This window comes from Colletes gigas, unplaced genomic scaffold (genome assembly GCF_013123115.1).
Source record: "Colletes gigas isolate AHSC1104 unplaced genomic scaffold, ASM1312311v1 Colletes_gigas_Sc00008, whole genome shotgun sequence".
NCBI classification, from domain to species: domain Eukaryota; kingdom Metazoa; phylum Arthropoda; class Insecta; order Hymenoptera; family Colletidae; genus Colletes; species Colletes gigas.
Genome location: NW_025106637.1, coordinates 5,688,117 through 5,712,176, shown reverse-complemented (window position 1 = coordinate 5,712,176; position 24,060 = coordinate 5,688,117). Strand labels below are relative to the sequence as shown.

Below are 24,060 nucleotides of genomic sequence, written 5' to 3'. Positions count from 1 at the left end.
ATAGAAGTATTTACAAACATCTTATATTTGTAGTAATTAATATTTATTTATCAGTTGTTGCTATACACTTGACTTGTGGCAAACACAGATTGTAGAATGAGCTATCGACAAAGTTATTAAGGTTTTGCCATTTCACCCAGCGGTAATTTTCTAATTGTTCGATGGTCTTTGCTACACCGACGAAATGTGGATCTATAATCAGCATGTAAGTATTTTTCACGCCTTCGTGTACTCCCACCACGCATTTGCTAGAACAGTCTCTGTCCCCGCCCATCATAATGGGGCTACCAAATTCCTCGAAATGTCCTTTGATAGCGGGTATCTGTCCTGATAACAATTTACCACTTGGAACGTGTACAATCTTACTAAGAACTTCGTACAAATGATTCAAGATAAGACATACCTACGAATTATTAGTCATCAATATACTTATACATTTATCGTTGTTTAAATAACAACACTCTCCTACATTACGTGTCACGAGAACTTTTAATTTACAAACATTGAATTCTGATAATAAAAGAATAGATATAATTTCAAAACAAACTGTTGGTAATTTCATAAAATATATATAATTCCTCGCATAAAATAAATCGAAATTGCGGAATAAAACGTGGCTTTGTTTTCGAGAAAATCGACTTTGAAAATACATACGTGGAGGGCGTTTTTTACATAAAATAGAACGACGAGGATTTTCAAGTCGATGTAAAAGATATTAATTCGCGCTTACCTCGAAACTTCCTATCCATTCTCTAGACCCAATAAAGAATCTTTCCTTGTCCTCCAATGTGACAAGTATTTCTTGTATATCTCTAATACACGGGACAGATTGTTCCAAGTTCCTGTTCTTTATGATCCACGAACAAATTGTTTGTAACGTTCTGTATCCACATCCCCATCCCTATATGTATATACAACAGCTATTTGACCAAAGTCTATTAAATTCCAGCATAAAACATTACAGAAATATTGTGACAATGTTATAATTACATTTTTAAAATGACAGTTTTAATAATATTATAAAGCAACTATGACTTCGAAGTAAATATTGTTAACATATTTTACACGCACGTATAATATTCTTTATCAGTCCATTTATATTCGAAATATATGGAGGGATTTACGAACTGTAACGAGCCATATTTTTGGTTGAAGTTAGAAAAAAATGTTAGATAACAAAGATGAATGGCTCCAGGTAGACTACGTATTAACGATCATATTTTATTGTAATAAATTTCAAATTGTGCAATAGACACTCTCTTCCCTCAAATGAGTTTCTAAATTCGCTTTTATGCATGTCTGTACAATAAAACATAAATTAAATTAATATATATACACTTCAAATACGAAGTATTTGACAACAAGCATTATACATAATTTTTATAAAATATTTTAGTATTCAATCAATGAAGACCAATATGTGATATGCATAACATTTTATTGTACAAAAATTACATCGTTAATTATGTTTAATGGGAGATTCTAGAGGCCAAAATAAGACGAGAATCAAGGATACTAATTTGCTGATTGAGGCTTCGTTAAAAAGTTATAGAAACATTTCCGGCCACACAGTATCATAGTATTAATTCTTATGTTTTCTTATATTCCACAATTTAAATAATATGCACGTGTGCATTTCTAAACTATTACGAATACTTTGCTGCAATTTCTCAAATATTTCTACAATGTTCCGTGCTGTATTTTGGAATTAAAAGATTTGCATTAAAGAGCGTTCGATTACACACCTTATCGTTAAACCCATCGCAACCGTAATGCCAATATTCATAATCCCCGCGAATCAGAAAACTTTGACCGGGTTCAGGTGGAAGGATATCCCGGTGAACGTTTTTCAGCAAGCTGCTCGTATAATCAACGATCATTATATAATCGTGTAATCAGAAACGTCGAAATCTACGAACACACACGTAAAAAAAATATACATAATGCGTTTTTCTTTCGAGCTCGTAAAACCAGTATTCTAGTTTCACGTCTCTCGTAATCGGTTCGAAAAACAGTAAACAGACCGTGTAATGAACGGGATAGGAAATAGAGCGAGAAACTTTGTATTTCCCGGTTTGCGAGCGACTCGCAGCCATTCTAGTATTTTCTACCAACACCTAACCTGGCGGAAGGCTTCTGCTCGAACGTTGCGTCGTAACAATTCAGTGAAAGCGTATTCGCTTCCGAGCATACTGTTCGTAAGCTGCGCGCGTGTGTTTCGATAGAAAAGAAGTCGCAAAAAAAGAAGACATTGCAGCAGTAGCCTTTATGATAGGCATTAAATCGTGGCGTCACCTGGCAACACCTCTTGATGGTCCGCTGTTTTCGTCGAGCACCAGCAGGTCCGATAGAAACGTCAAACTCGTTACACAGTCACGCGCACTTCGTTACGCGTTCCTGGTAGTGGCGATCAAGTATACGGTTATCGGGCACTTTGCGTGGCGTTATTGGGACAAGAAGAGAAAAAGAAAAACTCAAGATCCGAGATCGTTCGCGAAAAACTGATCCGACAGAATGGACACGGGTATCTCATAGCACAATGCCAATCGTGTCGCGCGAACCTGTACGGGTAAGACAAAGAGACAAACAGCGGTAGGCAGCGGAAAAAAACTGCGAAACACTCCACGCAACACAGTGGGTACGCGAGAGGAGAATAAGAGAAAGCAAGTACACTAGTTTTCGTCGAGGATGAGAGCAACAATTTCATGTACGGTAAGTCGATTCGACGATGCCCGAAGTATTATTGAATTAGCGATAATTAATTAGAGAAGCGGAAGGTGCGATTTATCGTTCCGTCGTCGATCTGACAGCTACACAATAGGGTGACCACTTATCGATTTTCGTCCTTTTAAATGGAGTATTTAGTTTTATTCCGCGTGAACGTTCTATTAAACTATTTGTTTATGTGATTATACGGATCATTCGTCGCTTCCTATCGCGTCCGAAGGTCGCGGTTTGGGAAAATTGCCAAGAGTTTTAGGTTATGTTTATAATATCACTGGTCGGTGTTAAATATTTTACGATGATTTGTTCGAGCGAAGCGTTAAAAGATGTTTTGTACCTTTTAAATGTGTAAAACAGAAAAATGACATTTATTTATTTTTTTTTATTGTGTAAAGATCACACAGTTCTGCCAGAGGAAGAACATACATTGTCATTTGTTTGTTTATTAGTGAAAACTCAAAAAATGGTTGGGGTATAAATTGTACTATAGAATAAAAAGTATGTATGGTGCAGTACGTGAACAAGTTTCTGAAAGTTGGTTACACACGTATGACTTAAGCAGTACAATGATCCCTAATGTTAGTTCACCGATAAACGATGAAGAGCATTTTTGCAAATTCATCTTATACAAAGAAATTAAAGACTCAAGGTATGTAATATTAAACAAATTAATTTAAGTCTGCCTGTACCAATCTGTTTTTGTTTTACAGAGTACGAATATGGGATATTATCATATTGATACCAAACCTTTTGTTTCTTTTATTCATTGCTATAAGATTTAACAGGGCACGGCTTAAATTACGAGCAACGAGTAGTCCAATATATTTAGCATTTTATGGACTTGTCATTTCTAATGTAGTAATTTCAGTAATACGATGTGTTGTTTCGATGAGTGTAAATACAGCAGCTACTGTTGGTGGTAAAGCAGACAAAGTAATGTGGGTAACAGTAAGATTTTTCTTGTTATCCACAGAAATGAGCGTGGTTATTTTGGTTTGGCTTTTGGTAAGTTTATTTTTATTGTTCAAAATTGAAAATCAAACATTGCAAATACATGGCCTTTCTTCATAGGACACATGGATAGTCGTTCAAGTATTCGTAGAGTTCTAATTGCCACATCATTCATAGCACTGGCGTTTACGGTAACACAAGGAACTTTGGAACTAGTTTTACCAGATGATACATTCCATATACCCAGTAGAGATTTTTATGTGTTTGGTCATGGTGGTATGATGTTTTGGTTTTGCAATAGTATTGTTTTCACAATGGTAAGTTTATAATTTAGTATAAGTTGGTATAGCCAATATGAATTGTATTATTCCTTATTACAACCTGATTGCAGATATATCTTTTTATATTAATACTGCCATGGACGCGATTAAGAGATCGATTAACTCTTCCAAGTATGTGAATATCAATATCTGATTCATTCCTAGTTTATATTGAAATGTATATCATGAGGTAACTTTTGTTGCAGCAAAGAAAAGTTTTTACATTTATGCTGGTACTTTAGCCATGCTAGACTTAGTACAATCAATTGGTGCAGGCTTTTTAAATTATACACAAAATCCTATAGGACTATGTATTGTGGATTTTACTGCGGCTGTCTATTTAACACTTTTTACACCTTTGGTTTATCACACATTCCTGTCAGAAGTTTTCGGGTAAGTTATTATGTTCGGATATATTTAATATGTTAACACTAAACCTACCGGCACCGGAGAAAACAATTATTTACGAAAAAAATGACATAGTAATTATGCAAACACCCTGTATACAAATTTAAATTCATTTTCGATTAAATGAACAATTAATGATCCAGTTTTATCGCACAACAGTCGTACGATCAATAGGAGTTACTGAAACTTCATTGGGTATATAGCGTCGAAGTAAATTTCAAAATAAACATAGAAGATAATAAAAATTATAATAGCTGGTATAGTCATTGGATAGGGAATGAAATGCCCTTTAAAATGAGCGTTTGTACGAGTCGATAGCTTTATTAGTTCCGGAGATATAGCGATTTTAGTTTCAAGTCGATGCGGTGGCTAGTTTCGGAGATATAAGGCTCCGAAGCATTTGTTTACGTTCATTGACGCGTGGCGAATGACCTTGCGCGTGAATAGTGAAGAGTGCGTAGTAAATTCTTGGAAATACTACGATTTCCGCGTCACGACTGTCTCGATTCACGTGCGACAAGGAGGTACGACGCGACGCGTCAGACGGAGACAGAGATAGTCGAATTAAAAAAATTACCCCTTTACATAAATTACGATATCTCGAAAACGGAAAGTCGGATCGCCAAAAACCAAAAGCCATTTTAAAGGGGAAGCTTTGCCGCTTCTAACAGTGGCACAATAATGGATAAAGCACTAGTAGTTTCGGAACTGTACGCATCCAAAGTTTAACTATTTTTAATACGCGTTGTTAGACTGTTCTAAGACAGTGGAAACTGAAGATTCTCCCCTAACGTCTTTGCTATACATATACTTCCTATTTGCATCGGAAGTTAACCAGAATTTGGTACCAAATTTTGTTCAGCTGTTTACAAAAAAATATAAATCATTCAACCGGTCAGATGACTACATATTTTTCTCAGAAAACAAACAATACGGATAGAAGTGAATATTGTAAAATTCATTGTACGTGTACTGTAAGAAAATTCGTGAAGTTGAATGGCGCTAAAATAATATTGTGTGTCAGAGATTCTAAACGAAATTTAAAAAACGGTCGTTTGACCGATCGCGGTAGGTTTAGTGTTAAAATTGATATACTGTGGCTGTCTAATAAGATTTATTTTAGGGTTTCGCAGCCGTCGATAATGTTCTCATACAAGGCGCAAGTAGATGATGCAATGGATGAAGATACAGTATCATTACCACATCAACAGAGTTTCTCCTCGTTAAAAACAGACAGCGATTATATTTATCAGGTCCATACTCCGTCTATTTATATGCCCTTATACGATTCACAAACATTAAAATCATCTCACTTAAAACACAAAACATCCTCACACTCCATGTCATCTACCCGTGATTCTAGAAGTGATAGTGGACTCACTTACGAATCACCGACCACTTTATACCGAACCACATCCGGCATTAAAAGCTTTCCTAGACGTCTCAGTGCAGAAAAAGGCACTACTGAATTAAAAAATTACCCACTGACAAAGTCAGACAATTGTATCGATTCCAAAAAAAGTTCGCCGGATTTGAGATTCTCTAACACAACTTGGAAAAGTAGTTCTATATCGCAATTCAAATACGGCGGTTCCAGTAGCGTCTCGAACCTACTTTTCTCGCCAAATACTGCCAGCAACTTCGTTTACAAGCCTAAAGTGAACGATAGCAACACGAATTTGTTTACGTTTACGAGAAAGAGCAGTTTAGAATACGAGAGGAAAAAGTCTGTAGGAAACGCGCCAACTCAATTTTTCGAAATTCCACCGCTCGAAAGTACATTGCAATCGATTTTGGATAACAGTATTAACGATTCAGAGGTGAAAGGTAGTTCGGTTGTTCAGGAACCTTTAGCGAAGAATGTTGCACAAACTTCGAGAGACGTTATCGATACGAAAGATTCGAGTTCTTCAAAACGATATACCGATAGTGACAATTCTGAAATCGATGTAGAAACCATATCGAATTTGACTGATATATCGAGTGCCACGCAACAATTACTTTCTCCGTCGTCCGCGTTTCGAAGCAAAGAAACGTTCGGTAAACGAACGATTACTTAATGTCTTTAACAATTTCTAGCGCCCATAAATTGCAGAGAGATACTGAAGCAGACCCGAGTCCCTCCCTTCATGACACAAAGACCTATACACAGACTGAATCGTTATAAATATTCATTAGAGCTATTGGTATAAAGTATAAGTTATTACATGTAGTTGTATATAAGAGAAAATAGTTTATTTAGTTAATCCATTTTAATAATTGGAACAGTGAAATATCATGGGATGTCGGTCGGAATTACATGTGTTTGTTAACAACTAGATGTATATGTAGTGTATAATAGAAAAGCGCACAAATGCTTTATTATCTGTATATACAGCATGTTTAGATTTAATTAAACTTATTAATGTAGTCAATGTACTTGGTTTTATTTATTTACACTAACATGGCAGTGGATAACGCTATTATTTCATCTTGTGTTGCAATCGATTTGTCCCTTTCACGAACGCTATCGTCTGCTTTTTTTAATTTGCAAGAAATTAATGCACCTTGCATAATTGATAAAAAGATTTTGCAATCAGCTTGAAAACGTTCACAATTTGTTTTATTGTATATGTGCAATTGTAATATTGAACACTTAATATATATAGTGCCTTTGGACGAGATGATTTGTCATCAAGACACATGTTTATTATTTTCCCCATCGTTTTTACCGTTCAGCGGCACGATATAGTCTATGGTGTCTTTACAATGGTTCAATCTTTTATTAAAAAGTGCAACACGAAATATTCTTTTGTTTACAGAATCACAGTGTTTATGACTCAACCCAATTCGACACAAATTCCACACCAGTGAATCCACTCTACGCAGCATCTCTACAAAGTCCAGATAGCATTACTGGTTATAGTATAGATAGTCAAGAAGGTCAAACACAAGCAAACGGTTACCAACAATGAACACGATGGTCGTGTTGGACACGATTCGATTCGTATAAAGAAATATAAACAAATTTGGATGTAACGATTGTCCAACAATCAGGTTTCATTTTGAAAAAGAGGTTCGTGAGACCCGTTAAAAACGTGTTCCAACATCGTTCAATCGCTCCCCGGGGAGCGGTGACGTTATTCGAACAGACTGGAATCATAACAAGGTCGCAGCCCTGTACGATTCCGTGAAAAGAATCTGGTCGTTTTTTTTTTTAAATTGTTAGGGCAACAACATCGAATAAGTATTTTAGTTTCCTTGTGATAGACAGCATCGATAGCACTTGAGATCATAAGTTATTTAAGACCAATAGAAGATCTGAAAATATTTAATTTTTCTTTACTTAACACGAAACGATTTTATACCTTGAGGAAAAGCAATGTTGTCGCGTGTCTTGTAATTAACTGTTTAGGCAATGTTTTCTTAGCGAAAGCGGTGTAGATGAGATTTAAAATGATATCACGGCATCAATACCTAATTGCATTGATCAGCGAGCTGCTAAGGTTATCCTATATTTACAACAGATTTCATCGGTTGAATTGACTTTGGAAACTTGCTTATCGTTTCTCCGTCCTCTCCACCAAAGAGACCTTCGATCGCAGGTCTTTCTCATGCAAGATTGAGCACGATTCGCGCCGAATCCTTCGCTATTTTCCTACTTTTGCATTAAGAAATCGCTAGAACGACGCAAGGACAATAGGAGTCGTTGAGATAAGCGCGCCACGAGGATTGAAAAAATAATTAGAGTTAAGGAGAAATCTTCGATGCTCCGGTAACTATTACGAAGACTCCATCCATCGTACATGTATATACACCCTGTACTCTAGTGTAAAGGATCGTGTTATTTATATACTAATATATACATTATATTTATCGATATTATATGTTCGTACTTGTACCGTACTAGTTTTGGCAGAGTTTTAAATGGGCGGGTATCCTCGCCACAGAAATTCGTCTGCCTTTTTCAATTTGATACGTAACGAATCTCAAAAAAAAAAAAAAGCGGCGCTAACAGAAACGATTACGTCAACAATCAACACCCTGAGATGTCCGAAACGAATGTATCGCGAAGTCGGCCCTTCGAAGCGTTCCAATTCCTTTTAATCTTTCTTATCCTAAGCCTGATTTTTGTACGATTTATATATTTTTAGTAAGGGACCGAGACTTGGAGTAAAATTCTCATTGGAACGCGTGCTTCGAAGGAACGTACTTTAACCGTTGCGTGCGACATAGGTTTCTCTCAGGATATCATTGACAATGAGAGCGAGGAGTAATCAGTAGCAATACAAGTAACATACATATTTTATAGCGTCCGATTCACTCGGACATTATAAATACGAATGGATTCGTTAGGTCAGCAACACGCAACGAGTTCCCTCTGTCAATTGCAGTTGGTTTAATCACTTTGAAACATTTGTTCTCGTACTTTGCAGGTCGACTGTCTGTAACCGTTTGACAATGTGATGTTTTTTGTAATTGTCAGATTGGGATAAGCAAAATGGCAATACTTTGAATGCGTGACACGGTTATATATTTAATGAGAATAAAATTACATTTTAATCCGATGTTTAATTCTTCCCATGGTACCTATAAAATCTGTTTTGCAACGACGTATAATAATCTCCATTTCCACGGGACGGTTGCGTAATTTTCAAACGGAAACGTCAGCAACACCCGGGAATATTCTTTGCGCGAACCGATCGATGTCAATATTGTCTTTGCGTGGAAACTAAAGCCTCTGGCTTCTATCCCTATTGCTGCTATCTTTAGCTGATAATTGAGTATAGTCGTTAAGCAGGTACTGTAGCATTCGGTTGGCCCGCAGCATCGATACTGTCTGCCGGGGCAGAATTCATTGCAGCGTCTGACATTTAATCATCGCTGATACATCATTTTTCGCTTGACTTTCTCCGCGAGCGTTGATGCAGTCGGAGACACGGAATTAAAGCCAAACCGATGCCCGGACTCGTTACGTCCGTGTCGTTATCACCGTCGAGTCTCCAATCGGGGAGAAAAAAAAAGAATTTGGCAACAATACCGAACGAGCGAATAATAGATTCCAGGCACTTAAATTTTGCTCTGCTTGGATCGCGACCGGCAGACTATAAATACAAAGTGCATGCATGCGCGTCATTCGCGCTCCAACTTCCACCACCTTTTCATGGACAAGGCTAACAGGCAACAATTACTTACAGTACACCGATCATTGGTTCTTTCCATTCAAGTGAATCTCATTGTACAATATCAGCGTGCAGTTTTTGCGCGTGACGTAAAAAGAGTGCATCAACTCTCCTCGACGGTTGTTTACGAAAACAACCGATAGAAAAACTACGCATTATGCCCGGTTGAAATAAACTTATCAGTACACTGGGGATGTTTGTGCATTTATGGGACATTTTAATTATCAAAAATCTACAAAATGCACTTAATATGCAGAAATATAAGATACGAATTATTTAGGGGTTGAGAAGCTCCCATTTATAACAGAAATATAAATTTTCATAACGATCCGCAGTCTGCTTATTATGTATTTTCAAATTTTAGAATGTTTAGGAACCGTGTTTATTCGCGCGATCTTTGACCTTTTCGTGGAATTTGCAAATTTATTCTGGTTGAGAAAATTTCGTTAATCGATAAAATATACACTTTTTGAACATTATTCCGGTAATTAACGGTCTGCCGTAAGATTTTTCTTCGGTGGTCGTATTTTTCAATATTCCAACGAGCGGGCAAACGTTCGCTGTAGCTCGAAAAAAGCTTCCACGAGGATGAGTTCACGGGATACGTTGTTAGCCGCCGCAAAAGAGGGTGAAAAATTTGTTACATAAATGAGTTCTTGACCAGGCACAGGCGCGTTATCGAGATCGAGTGAGGACGCCTTCCTCTAATGACACCGGCTTAATTAAGTCTTGCTTGATTTTAATCAGCACACCCTACGTACCCAAGCAGTTTAGACAATGTCGCCAGCAAAATAAAAGGGTGTCCCAAATACTGATGGGCTGTCGCCAGGTAATTAAAGACACTTCCAGAAAGCAATAAGGGAAACAAACCTATTTATTAGTATCGATCAAATGGGACGGTCTTTTATAATTAGAAATAAGAACTCCTGTCACGGACATTAAATTACACCAAACTTTTTTGAAAATGCGAAAAACGAAGTTTAAAGATAAAGACTGATATTCTCTGGTGAATTTGTTGAAAGGCACAACGTTGTTTGTTAATTAATCTTCACTATTTTAAAGTTGAGCTATCGTATGAGAATTTGTAAAAAAGTCTAAAATCAGAATAATATTAAAAGCTACATCTAAGATTCAATATCAGCTATCGGATACTTTGTTAACCTCGAGAAGCGAATAGATTTAATAGAATCATGTTATTTTATTCTCGTGATAATTGCAATTTGGCCCACAGAAAATATTTTATTTGATTTAGAATATAGATTATAAATAGCAAAGTAGAATCATAGCACACGATCTGAACAATAAAGTTTTTCGTGGTACTATTAATTTTTGGACGGTCAATGCGAATGAATTCTCGACGGTCCTGCGATGTATTTGAAATCCTTGATACCGATCGCTACATACATACGCGTGGACGAAGGATTCGATACTATAGAGAAAATGCGGTTTTGGCGTGGTTCCAAAAAATAGAATAGTATCTCGCTGGGTCGTGTTAATATGCGGTGTTTATTTGGATGGAATGTAACGCGAATCGCGAACCGTAAAATCGACCGACCACATGGAATTTTTTATGTTACAGAGTTTTCCAATTTTTCGATTCCATGTGACTCGTTCGAACCCTCAAAAAGCGATGAATGTTTCGTATTTTGTATCTTTCTAAATTCTTTTGTGAAATACAGTAACGACATATGTGGACTTAATACGCCATTTAGAAAAATTAATTAAAATTTAATTATTTATTTTATCTAAGCTGTGTTTAAAAAAACCTAACAGAAATTAGACACAATTGACTTTTGACCGAGCAAGAATAAAGTTTCTCATCAAAGATATAAGACTTAAAGCTTCAAACATAGTGGTTGACAAAGAAAATTGATGAAAGACAATTTTCTAATCGAATAAAATATTGTACATCTCAAGAAATATAATTACCATTTAATTGTTATTAATTACGAATAATAATCGTTTACGTACGAGTGCAATAATCTATGATGCTGTGAGCTTTGAGAAGTCTAAATAAATACGGTTTAGAGAAACTTTATTGATACCCAACGTAGTAAAAAAATCTCCTTCATTTTCTACGGAAGATATCCACGTAAAAACTGTAATAACCACGAAAGAAAAACGCAAAGTATCTCGTTAGTGTGTAAAACTCGTAAATCCCAATGGCAGTTATTTCGACAAAAGTGAAACTGGGGTTGCGTCGAAACGAAATAATTTCCCACCTAAATCAGCAACATTTTCGCATCCTCAAATATAGAAAACAGTATCTTCTCGCCTGGCAACAAAACCTTGCATACGAATTACAGAATATACGTGCTCCGACCTTCCATAGAAATTTATGATTCACAATGTATTTCGTAAGTATTTATGTTATCGCAAGTAAACCGTGTTAGAGTGGCCGATGCTTAAATCAACGGCGTCTGATCCTGTTTTTCTCGTTCAGACACCCCTCTGGAAGTCCCCCCAGGCTTCTTATAGCGGATAAACGGCGCCCGAAGACCTAGTTCCAGGATGTTCAAGGATACTATGGACATTAAAGGGGAGCCACGCGAATTCTCGATTTCAGAGCTACCCCGGTTCGATTCGATCCCTGCTCGATCGATGCTTGTCTATTTAAGGATAAGACTGCCATTTATGTTAATCCGTCTGGCACTCTGATCCGTCGGCTGTCGATAAAGGAAATCGCGCATAATGTCGACACGCGGACGCTTTGAGATACGTACGCGCTTGCCCGTCTGCCGTCATCTCAAATTGCAATCAATAGATACCCGACGAGACGGCGCCGAAACGTGCCTTTATCCAACGTGGCCACAATACAAATAGAGGGTGTCCAGAAAGTCACGCGACCAGAAATGACCAGGCCAAAGAGACCGTTCGCCCCGTGCCTGAGGGACCGGTGCAACTCGTTCGATACTCGGTATCTCGTTTACCTGTTTATTTAGGGCCGCGGGCTGTTTGGATTGGTTTCGCGTTGTTTGACGTTTAAATCGAAGCACCCGGTTGTTGGACTCTCGGGGCGCCAACATTGTCATGGATTGCGAAAGTAACCGAAGCGGTGGCGCCACGCAAAGTGACGTCTCAATGTCAAGATCATAAATCAGGAGCATAATGTAGGCGAGCGCCATAGCGCATTCTCATTTGGTGGAGTATTCCACCGTGAAACGAATTTTTACGGTTTTAATAATTCCTTGATAATTATGTAACTTTTTTTGAAATTTAGAATAATGTTATGAATCGCCTATTACAATTTTAAGAAACGTTATCAAGTGTCCCTAATATTATTACTTTCTTTCTAAGAATAAGGGGATCCACTAACAAGTAGTATTGGACTATAAATGGCCAGGCGCCACAGCTTCACTACGCCTGATGATACTATTATATTATCAATAATATAAACCCCATTCCCATCATAGTATTTTAAGAGTAGAGAATTACTCTTTCGATTCTCAAATATATCACATTCACCGTTTCCTAGTAATTTGGAAGAACATTTACGAGCCTATCTTTACCGTGCAGTGAAATTAAGAATTTACAGCATACACAATCCTCCACTTAATGCATAATACATCGCGTATATTTCATCCTTTCACGAAAACGACCTACCGCGTTGGATTAACATTATTCCCTCGTTTGAACGATAATATTGTCGCAAATCATTTTCATCGGGACAGTGTTTAATCTCCACCGACGCGATCTCCAACGTCTGCACGCGTGAAAACGGATATCGCGGTGGATTGTTATCGGGTGCCATTATCTCATTCGCGGGATCGATTTCGTACTATATTTAACAGAAATCATTTCCAATTTGTCTATCGAAAATAAACTCGCACTCGTCGGTGCAAAGTTTCGAATATTACAGCGTCGATCGATTGATAACCGTCTGATGTAAATCCAGTCGAAAGTTTCTCGATCTCTTTCATCGATGTGTAGAATCTATTTTTGCGTCGTATCGAGCCAGCCGGTTTCATTGAGGAAGGCAACGATATGGTTGTATTTGTATGCGAAAAGAGACCGATAAGAAATTCTAAATTAAGGTAGAACCAATGAAGTTCAACCATACAAACATGAAACTTCTCTCGACGAACAACGATATGACTAAACGAACGGGGAAGATTCAATTAATTGTTTGCAGTCTGCAAATACGAAGATTGCGAAATTAATAATTGATACGTTCCGCTGGGCGCAGACGGCTGTCGCGATCGTTTTATAAATTCATTCCTCCGGGCGGCATAGATATTCTCGCGGATAACAAAGTGGAAAACGTGTTCTCGCCCCGGCGCCGTATAATAAAATTTAATCCCGGGAGCTATTAAATTTTTCTGAAAGGGCAGAGCAACACGCTCTTCCGCGGCCTGTAATTTTTATCCCTGACGTGCTCGCGGTCTATGGTTCTCGCATCTTCCCTCTAATTATTTTGATAAACAGTTGCGTCTTTCCAACGATCGTACCGTGCAATCAAACGCGGTTAAATAATTACCAACCTAAATAGAACAACGCGGGTAAATGCCGTTTAAATACCCTTCGATTGGGACGCTTTGTACGATGAATTTTAATCATTTTTTATACGCCCCAAATTGTAGAACTATAGAAATTTGAACATAGTTAATTTTAGCGAATTGGAAATTAAATATTCTTTCGTTAAATAGTTATAGAAACATTTCCGGCCGCACAGTATATTTTCGGTGAAGAATTTTTTTCTCGAAAGTACGTAGGATTTCGGGGGTACGTCTATTGACCAAAAATGATTGTAATTAATCCCCGTAACCAAAAATAATTTTTCCAGAACGATTTGAAATTTTTTAATTTTGTCGGAATAATCCACCTACCCGAATTTTTTTCTCGAAAGTGAGTAGGATTTCGGGGTGTGTCTATTGACCAAAAATGATTGTAATTGATCCCCGTAACTAAAAATAATTTTTCCAGAACGATTTGAAATTTTTTAATTTTGTCGAAAAATTTATCCACTTACCCGAATTTTTTTCTCGAAAGTGAGTAGGATTTCGGGCGTGTGTCTATTCACCAAAAATAATTGCAATTGACCCCTGCAACTGAAAATATTTTTTTCAGAACGATTTGAAATTTTTTTGAAATTTCAGTGAAACATGTCAACGGTATGGTCAGACATGACATTTTCGGTAATGAATTTTTTTCTCGAAAGTGCGTAGGATTTCGGGGGTATGTCTATTCACCAAAAATTATTGTAGTTGACCTCCGCAATTGAAAATAATTTTTTCAGAACGATTTGAAAAAATTTTTTTACCGAAAAATTTCTCCACTTACTCGAATTTTTTTCTTGAAACAGCGTAGGATTTCGGGGATATGTCTGTTCACCAAAAATGATTGTAATTGACCCCCGCAACAGAAAATAATTTTTCCAGAACGATTTGAAAACATTTTTTTTCGCCGAAAAATTTCAGCACCTGCTCGAATTTTTTACTCGAAAGTGCGTAGTAAAAAATTCTTGAAAATTGCCTTTATTTTGCCCCCTTTGACCGTACCATTTTCGTATTGAAAACATCGACGAAAGCGAAATATTCCGAAGCGTCGAATGGGTAGAGAATACCGTGTCGCGATCGTAGTCCTGGTGGCACAGGATGAGGGATGAATGGGTGAGCGAGGACAAAGGCTGGCCACTGGGGGACGCAGGAACGCGGAAGCGGGCGCAGCCGCGGGAATCGGTGGCGAGAAGGGCGCCGACGCCGGGGAGCGACGCCGATGCTCGTCGTCGTCGCTGCTCGTGGACGTCAGTAGAGATGCCGCGTCCGCGAATACGGTGTATCGACGGTGCCAGTTAGCCCGTGGGGTAGCTTCGGGGTGGATCCAGCCGAAAGTACGGCGAGTGGGGCGCGTCAGGACGCGGGGGACGTTCGCGCGAGCGACGGTGCGTCCTCGACTTCCGCTTAAGCCCGTTCGAATACGCTGAAATCGAACTCGTCCGCGACGCGTCTCCGATCGACGCGTACGCGACTCGCGTAAATTCGCGCGACCTCTCCTCCCGTTCTTTGCGCGTTCGAGATTTTTAATCGAATTCAGGATCCGTGCTCGCGAGTGCGATGAGAGACGAGAACGTTGCCGGAGGACGCGTCCGGGATGGCGTTACAGGGCGAAAGGCCCGCGAAGTACGATAAGTAGACGCCGTTGTTCGACGATGATTGGTCTTGTCCCTTCGTTGCACCCTCCGATCGATTTTATTCCTCGCCTTGAGGATGAACGACTCGCCGCGGACGAGGACGCGAACAATGCCGCCTTCGAGTGGTGTCGCGCGTGTGATGGTTAACCTTTGAGCAGACGACAGCTAGGCAAACATTGTTAAGCGGGGAAATATTTTTAGATAGCGCTTTTTAAACAACGACTGGGTAGCCTCTTTGTGCCACCGGGGAGGGATCGAAAGTTCCCTTTTCGCGGTCGTTCGCGATCCGTCTACGGCGGCACGTCGATCGATTCGAATCGTTTAATCGCTTCGATTCGGGATCGCCGCGGGCTGTTCGCACAAACGTGCACACGGGACGACGATGCTTTAAATACGACTCGGGGATCGCGTAAAATGTAAAAAGAATTTTTTTGAACGCGAAGTTACGCGGTGATATTTTGTATTTCTTCCTTCCATTTTGAGAAAAAATATATTACGTTTTCCGTTTGAATAAATTTCTAATTGTGTGTAACTGATATTCGAAATAAAAATAGTCCTGAGATATTCTCAAACTTTACAGCTGTTATAGCAATACTGTGCTCCGTGTTTATAGCTCTAAATTGTCTATTGTCTCGTTTAGGATAGTTTACATAAGAAAACTTTTTTATCAAACGGTTCATAGCATCAGATATTACTTTATATTTTCGATTTCAAATAATTTCACAAAATAAAAATTTGTATCTCGTAAGTGAAAGTTCAGGTATTGTTCATAAATAAACGATGTGGCCAATGTATAGAATACTATCCGGTTACGTATTGTCCGTATTCAGTCGTATCGGGGGAGAACTTTTAATTGCTACACACATATCGTTATTTTCCCATACAATGCTACCGACGCGATGTAATTTCTTTAATTGCCAAGGGTTATTTTCGGTTCATCGCGTTCGAAAGCCAGCGTCCCCCTCGACTCTCGCTCGTAATCAAAGCAAATATCGTAATTAAATTCTTACGATCGCAGCACAGAGGCTGATATCCGGAAAATGGGGGAGAATAAGAAACATCCGTGAAATGGAAAATCTCGTGTTTTGACCTCAGCAAACGTTCGAACGTTCCCGGAAGTGGCTCAATAATTTCAACGATGAATCGAGAAAACGAAGAAGTACGCACTCCCAAATATCTTTGACAAAATATTTAACACTTTTCAATATTTATTCTACGATACTCTGCTTATTTATTCGACTACCTCGCTTCGCCACGAAGTGCCCTAAATTTCGTCAAAAGTGATCGAATTCTCTCTTGAATATTTCATTTTTCATCGAAACTTTTGTTACTTTCGTTTACCAACTTTCATTTCTTTTTTTTTTAACAAATTTCACTGTTAGAAATATTATATCGAGTCGTTTGACAGTCTTTCCCTCGCATCGAGGACAATAATGTTTAATTATTTGTGGCGATATGTCCACAGCAGCGACCAGTCTCTCAAACTGTTTGCGGGGTGTTGCAAAAGGAACCGAATTGCAAGTGTTTGGTACTTTCTGTGTTAATATACGGATGCCTTGCCGCAGTGACGTGGTGTAGATGCGCGAATGTCACCAAGGTACGTAGCTTTCTCTGCATTAACAGAACACGTCTGCGAATCGTATGAATTTATATCATATTCGAGTTCGAATATCGCATTAACGTTATCGATTTTTTATTTTCTTCGCGGGAGGAAATCGATTTAGCGGTATTTTTTGGTATCGATCACATCGAATGCAGCACTGTTTTAGATATACAGCATCGTCGGCGATTATATATTTAAGATACACTATGAATGCTTCATTAGTTAGTTACTTGCCCCGGACGGAATATATTTGCCCAAGTTTCGCGAAATTCTTGACGTTCAACCTACGTAAACCGATCGCAATTTCGAACTAGCGCAGCCACCTCAAGAAACTAATTTGAATAATTTGCATGTTTGCACGCAACTTTATTTCGCTGGGCATTTGTGTAACATAGTAGTATCCGGAATTGGGGAACAATGCAGTTTATCGCAAGCGTATGCTCAAAAATATATTTTAAACGTTTCGACCTCGTTTTGTTTGATTACTAGAAACATTGTTTCGTTCTATAACGAGAAGCAAAATATGTAATTATACAGACGAAAATATAATACAAAGTTGTGCATGTATTGTTTTCTGTTTTCTGAGGTCAGTGTTGTTCAATGTCCAATATAAATAGAAATATATATCAAAAAATACATCGAGTAAATATTGTTGTAGATTGAAGTTACGTACCTTATAATTTTTGTCCGAGGTCGAAACGTTTGAAATATGTTTAAACGTGTGGTTGCGCCAGACTATGTATGTTCCTCAATTTGGGTCTACATCGCGCAAGCACTTGCTATTAAATTGCCAATAATGTCTATAACGAAGTACTGGAAATTCAAAGTAAACAATTTTACCGGAAGTAGGATTTTTGTTGTAGGTTGTAATAAACTTTTCGAGGTATCCGATTAGAAGTACGAGACACGTGTCTCCCTGCGACGATGGTTACATTTACATTCCCGTAAGTATGCGATGACGAAAGCATTTAAAGTAACTTTCAGTTTAAAAACAAATATTCACAGACCGCGACGACACGGTGGAAAACATTGAGAAACACGACAAAACAGGCGATCGATTTTCGTGAAAACGACCGATTGTTTTTCAGGTGGCGTTCATGGGAATGCTGTATCTGGTTTACCTGGTGGAGTGTTATCATTCCCCTATCAGAATCGATCTGTTGCACGCGGAGAGTCAGGATAGCGTGTTATCGAAGCTGTTGCAGCTGAAGACCGCCCAGCCAACGATTTGGTGGAAGGCAGTCTCTTACCACTATGTCCGTAGAAAACGACAAATTACCCGGTACAGAAACGGAGACAATTACACTACGACGCAGGTAACGCATAGCGCGCAACGTGCAACGCATATCTCGTAATCCAGACGAAAGGAAATCGCGGGATGGTAAATCGTCGAAACGCTTCGCGCGAGCCTGAACGATCCTGCTGCGAGGATAGATGGACCATTCCCTTCGAGAAAACTATCTAATACTTTCCTATTTTTCTCGCGAGACATCTGCTAGCAGATTTAGAATCTCTGCTTCTTTCGCGGGACGCTCAAAGTCACGATTTTCTATACGATACTGCCCCTCTTCTTGCAATCGAATCAGAACTGATTATTCTTGGTTCAAAATTAAAGAAACACTAATACTTGCGAAAGAATGCAAGTGCTATAAAATACCAGGTATACCATTGGCTTTTCCGAATATTTCCGTTTCAAAAAATATAAAATGGTAGAGGTGATTCAATTGCAAGTATCCCTAACACAGATTGTTGCAAGAAGCGAGGCTGTACTGTATGTAGTTCGAAAAAATAGACTCTGGATACGTTTCACCATTCAACGCGATGAACAGAGTTCTTCCCTCTTTTGTTGGACGATGTATTTTGATATGGACGAATTTAATGAACGAATCAACTTTATTAGTACCGAGATACATAATTTAAAAAAAAAACAAATATTCTGTGCCAAAGAAGTAAATGGGGAAGAGTTCCATTGAACGATACATCTGTTCCAAAATTATGGAAGAAATCGAAAAGTGTATTGTTACCTACTTGCAACCAAAGGCTCTGTTTGAGAGATACGACTAGTTAAAGTTCCAGGTAGACTAGGTGCAGCTGACAACACGTAAAAATCGATATTCTTAACTCTGTTTCGTTAACTATTCAATTTGAAATCATCACGATGATCTTTCTACTTTAATGGCCCATCTTTCCTCGATCTACCTCCTTTTCTAACGACCTACGTTCTTCAGGTGTACTACGAGAGAATAAACACTCACGCCGCTACGTCCTTCTACTATTACGACTTCTGCGGCTTGAAAGACATCAGCAAAGAGTTGATTCTGGATCCGAAAGTGCCAATCACGAAAATCAATCTCAGCAAAGGTTTCGCGTTCTCTAACATGAGATCAGCGACAGAATTCGAGGAGGCTAGGTCGCGGTTCTTCGCAGAACAAGTACGATTCGAAACGTTAAACTAATCTCTGTGATCAATTGCGATCGTTAATTGATTGATGGAATTTGTTGCTGTTCTAAGGAGCTGAGGGACGACTATATGGAGATGAGGGAAGGCCTCGATCTCGGATACAATCCTAATCCTACGACCTTGGTGGCTGTCCTTGGAAACCCATGGTTCACGAATCGCTATGTGTATTGGTGCTTTAGCGTTCTGTTGCTCAGCTGGCTTCTGAGGGTGATCATAGAGTACAAAACGCAATATGCGGACTATCAGGTGAGAGGAATTAGATCATTAGAATCCACATTTGATATGTAAATCTTCAGATTTCACTTTGAAACCTCTAACAATAAGTAAATAACGACTGTACCAAGGTAGACTTTGATGATATTTGAGAAGGTGTAGCTAAGGATCGAACGTTAATACCCAGTACAAGTTTGGGGTTCTAATCCTCGTGATCCTAAATTTGAGTTTCAACTTTCATTTTGAAATATCATCAAAGTCTCCGATGAGACAGCTACGGAGTAACGAAGTAACCGAGTAAACCGATCGACAGATCACAAAGTTATTCGGTATAAACTACGACACGCCAAGCGGAAGCGAGCCGATACACGCGTCCATGAGCCAACAAACGATCAGCCAACCTGGTTCGTACATGCTGGCACCGAGTTACAGCGAGGCTCTCCTGATGGACCCGGTGCCGGATCAAAGGCCAGTCGAGTCCCAAGAGGCGAGCATAATGGAAATGGTGCCAAGTTACTCGGAAGCGTTGCTCTATCAGCGAGCTGAGCAAGGCTGCTCAACAAACGAGGATGTAAACTTAAACAGCGAGGATCTCGGTTGTCAATACTTAACGTTGCGCGAATGTTCGTGCTCCTGCCACGCCGTAGCCTCCACTTCCGACGCGAGGACGCCGGAAGAAGGTAGACAAGATGGACAACCCGAAGACGCAGCCAGACAGCCGCTGATCGAGACGACGATCGACGTCTATCCGCCGTCTTGCGCATCCGTCAGCCAAACGGAGGCTGGAAAATGCGGAAGTTGCGGGAAGTTCTTGGTCGAGGCGCAACTGGAGAACGAATCTACCAGAGTGGATCCTGGTACCAGTTCGTTGGAGACGACTCGAAGCGTCAGAAGAGGAATCATCCCGCGGGACATGTCCGAGCCAAACCTGAGATGTCGATCGGAGTTGGTGGTGGACGATACGCGGTTCCTTCGATTGAACGGGCAAAGTTTGTGGAACATTTTGGAGAACGATCAGGAGGAGGAGCTCGGTAGCGACGACAGGATACTAGACACGAGTCAGAACAAGTTCAGTGCTCCCACGTCGCGAGAGAAGTTTAGGTTCTCTCTCTGCTCGCTCGACGAGGCGAACTCTCGGTCCAGAGAGATCGTGGACGTGAGCAAAGGCGCGATACCCAAAAGAACGGTGGGCAGAAGCAGAGTCATAGCGAATCCAATGTCGACAGAGACTTGCACGCTGCCAGACTCGAAGACCTACTTCTGTCTGAAGTCGATTCTCAAGCAGAACAAGCGGAGGTACACGCTGATCACTGCTCGAGAGCTTCAGAGCATCTCCAATCAAGAGGAGGGGTATCTGGAGGATTGCCGAATCGCTCGATCGTCGTACCACGAAGGTTGCTCCCCTGTTTACCCATCTACGAGCAACGCTGGAGGGAAGTGCAACTTGTTCTCGCGATCGAGAGAGAGCTTGGACAGCGTGCTGGGTAAAAGGAAGAAGCAGTTGCTGGAATGTTTGTCCATAGACAAGAACGAAGATGCTCCAGCGTGCTCGAAGCGCGACAATAACAGGTAAGCAGTCTCTGGTTAGGTGGAGTTCGAGCTCGAACGTGAATTTTGTTTGCAGAATGTTGATATTCGCGAGTCCCATTCAAGAAGTCTGCCCCGGGGATCCCTTCGGGGGCAAAGACGTGATCCGCACGAGACAGGAAGTGGATTCAACCCCCACGGAGGAGTCACCGAGTCACACGATGCTCACTCAACTTGGACGATCGTTGGCTTGCGACCGGAAGTCGTCGCGACGTAGATTCCAAGAGTCTCGCAGGCAATGTTACTCCGACACTCCTCATCCCGCCTCCTTCTCCTGTCCACCAGACCGTCAACATCCCTATCCGTACGCGTTCTCAGCGTCCACGGACGCCGTGGACGGTATAGACTTTAACAAAACGCAAACGACGAGTCGCGTCTACCAACATGCAACCTCTTTTCCACCGTACGAGGGTTCGATCGCTGTTCGTAACGAGAAATACCCCGATCCGCCGATCGACGATCGGATTTCCGCGGAAAACGTTCCGAAATCGCCCAACAGAGAACTGACTCGCTCGTTGACCGAAAGACGAACGAAACCAGTACGAAACGAGCCCGGTCTACGTCGGAGCTTCACCGGCAGAGTCGAGGATTACAGAACGGAGAACAGCAAATGGCCAAATCTGAATATGGAGACGTCGTTATAACGAAGGGACGCTCACGAACGGAGTCTAACGTAATTGTAAATATCCGTCCTCACGATTTTCACGGTTCAAGATTCTGTATATACGGCGTAAATACGATTCACTAGCATCGAGCCGGGCTATTGCCCCGCTGAACGTGCCGCCTTTGCTTAATTCGACGGTAGATCGTTGGTTAGATCGAGTCACCCGTTACCCGGACAGAATGAGTACGGAGCGCCTGAAACGCTAATCGATGTTGTCAATGGAAATTACCGAGCGCTCCTAGAACGAAGAACAATGATAGAAAATAGCCAAAATGTGAATTCGTCCGGCACCTAAAATATTGGTATAATTCTACGTGTTTTAGGATATTGTAAAAGCACAATTTTATATCCGGCAAATGATGAGAAAGTCATGAAAAAAATGGACTGCAAGATATAAAATTGTGCTTTTATCTTCATCAATATTTTAGGTGTCGAGCGAATCCAGATTTTAACCATTTACTACCATTGTCCTTTAATCTCTAGAGGGAACCTGGGACGAGTTTCGTTCGATCGCAAATGCAATTTCGCGCGTGCAATTGATTCGGCGTCAATTATACGCACACCGTATATAGCATGTAAGCTTCACACACCAGTGAAGGGTTTCGAGACGAAATTCGAAAAAGAAAATGTACCACGGCGTACTATTTTTAACGTTAAAATCAATTTAAAGCGGTATTCTGCGGATCTTTAAGCAAATTCGTATTTTTATTAATAGAATGAGACGAGAGCTTCGCAGAGGGTTGTCTCAACCCCTAAATATAATAATTCGTATCCTATTTTAAGTATTTCTTATATTTTTGCATATCAAGTGCATTTTGTAATTTTTCGATTGCTCTTAAACGTAGTCCTGTTGGCATTTCTCGTTTCTTCCTCTATTCTTTTATAGACAACCATACGTTTTCTTTGCCGTGTCGTACCTCGAAACCCTTTTCATTGGATAATATACAATTCCGTCTTATACACACACATGCCATGGTCGTGAACTTTCAAAGAATTTTATGCTTGCAGCGCTACAATTATCGAGTAAACACGAATCGCCTTCCGTTGTTCCGTGATTTATCAATGCTTAATTTGAATGATTTATTAAATAGACTTGGCTGTAGTTCTACCAATACAATCGAACGTTATCTCCTATCGAATGCAAGAATTTCAATGACTTCTCGAAACTAGCGATTCAAAAATCAAACATTGAGATTTTTACGCGACGACTGAAATTCTTGCGGCGTTCACAAACACATACGTTATATTTGCACTAAGAAACTTTCGTGAAATTCAATTTACGACCAAATTATTTAACAACTCTCCGCGATAGAGTATGTTAACATTTAATGGTATTTGCTAGGGTTTGGGTCAATCTAACCTCGGACAAAAAAGTAAGGATTTGCTGGATCACAAAACTTTAAATTCAAACGATAACCAACGAACGATAAATTTTAAGTATTACTTTTGATAATTTGAAGACTCAGTGCACGAAAGTTTAACTTGAAAAAAAAGTTTGATAACTTTGACCTTGCCAGAACAGTTGAGAGTTAATGATCGTTACGAAAATTTAAAACATCGAATGATCGTAGTGTCAATTTGTACGAACGTGAAAATTTATAAAAACCGTTCGCCCAAATGCAAGCAAGAAACATAGATTTTACACAGTTTAAGCGAATCGAATCGAAAATCCGCGCCGAAAACGTTTGAAAGTCTTCGCTTGTCTGTGCATAGATACGAAAATATACAATATATTTTTGTCTACACGTTTGCTAGCGCGAAGATCTAACCGAGTCGACAAATTCATACGCATAAAAATCGTATCCCGATCGTTTTTACCAGTCTCTCGAGATTTCGA

The 24,060-nt window shown here is 39.7% G+C and overlaps 3 protein-coding genes across 5 annotated transcripts; 2 read left to right on the top strand and 1 right to left on the bottom strand.

Moving 5' to 3' along the window:
* Positions 1-43: 43 nt before the first annotated feature.
* On the bottom strand, positions 44-2,432 carry LOC122396710 (ufm1-specific protease 1). Of its 2 annotated transcripts, none has more exons than XM_043395331.1 (4): positions 2,296-2,432; positions 1,746-1,911; positions 731-901; positions 44-403 (listed from the first exon to the last, which is right to left on the bottom strand). In XM_043395331.1, exons 2-4 carry the CDS (start codon positions 1,878-1,880, stop codon positions 44-46), a joined length of 666 nt encoding a protein of 221 aa, XP_043251266.1. In that variant the 5' UTR covers positions 1,881-1,911; positions 2,296-2,432. The 2 variants fall into 2 exon arrangements, with proteins under 2 accessions (XP_043251266.1, XP_043251265.1); XM_043395330.1 differs by lacking the exon at positions 2,296-2,432 and adding an exon at positions 2,025-2,141.
* On the top strand, positions 2,158-8,944 carry LOC122396709 (transmembrane protein adipocyte-associated 1 homolog). The gene is given in 9 exon segments (XM_043395328.1): positions 2,158-2,712; positions 3,174-3,373; positions 3,435-3,709; positions 3,712-3,729; positions 3,796-3,992; positions 4,067-4,127; positions 4,202-4,388; positions 5,527-5,656; positions 7,205-8,944. Coding segments are annotated over 8 exon segments (1,170 nt in total). The 5' UTR covers positions 2,158-2,712; positions 3,174-3,224; the 3' UTR covers positions 7,358-8,944.
* A 6,381-nt stretch (positions 8,945-15,325) lies between these two features.
* LOC122397092 lies at positions 15,326-22,888 on the top strand. 2 transcript variants are annotated; one of them, XM_043395969.1, is made up of 9 exons: positions 15,326-15,395; positions 16,714-16,854; positions 17,161-17,292; positions 18,162-18,242; positions 18,387-18,614; positions 19,527-19,730; positions 19,811-20,005; positions 20,286-21,541; positions 21,597-22,888. In XM_043395969.1, the coding sequence occupies exons 2-9, from the start codon at positions 16,834-16,836 to the stop codon at positions 22,201-22,203; spliced, it is 2,724 nt and encodes a 907-aa protein (XP_043251904.1). In that variant the 5' UTR covers positions 15,326-15,395; positions 16,714-16,833; the 3' UTR covers positions 22,204-22,888. The 2 variants fall into 2 exon arrangements, with proteins under 2 accessions (XP_043251904.1, XP_043251903.1); XM_043395968.1 differs by having other exon boundaries at positions 15,337-15,684.
* The last annotated feature ends 1,172 nt before the right edge of the window (positions 22,889-24,060 follow it).

Excerpts from the sequence above, each read along its gene's own strand:
- LOC122396710 (XM_043395331.1), bottom strand. The coding sequence starts at position 1,880 with ATGATCGTTGATTATACGAGCAGCTTGCTGAAAAACGTTCACCGGGAT. Across the intron at positions 902-1,745 it reads GCGATGGGTTTAACGATAAG|GGATGGGGATGTGGATACAG; the intron begins GTGTGTAATCGA and ends ATATACATATAG. Across the intron at positions 404-730 it reads AATGGATAGGAAGTTTCGAG|GTATGTCTTATCTTGAATCA; the intron begins GTAAGCGCGAAT and ends AATAATTCGTAG.
- LOC122397092 (XM_043395969.1), top strand. The coding sequence starts at position 16,834 with ATGAATCGAGAAAACGAAGAA. Across the intron at positions 20,006-20,285 it reads CGCAATATGCGGACTATCAG|ATCACAAAGTTATTCGGTAT; the intron begins GTGAGAGGAATT and ends ACCGATCGACAG. Across the intron at positions 21,542-21,596 it reads TCGAAGCGCGACAATAACAG|AATGTTGATATTCGCGAGTC; the intron begins GTAAGCAGTCTC and ends TTTTGTTTGCAG.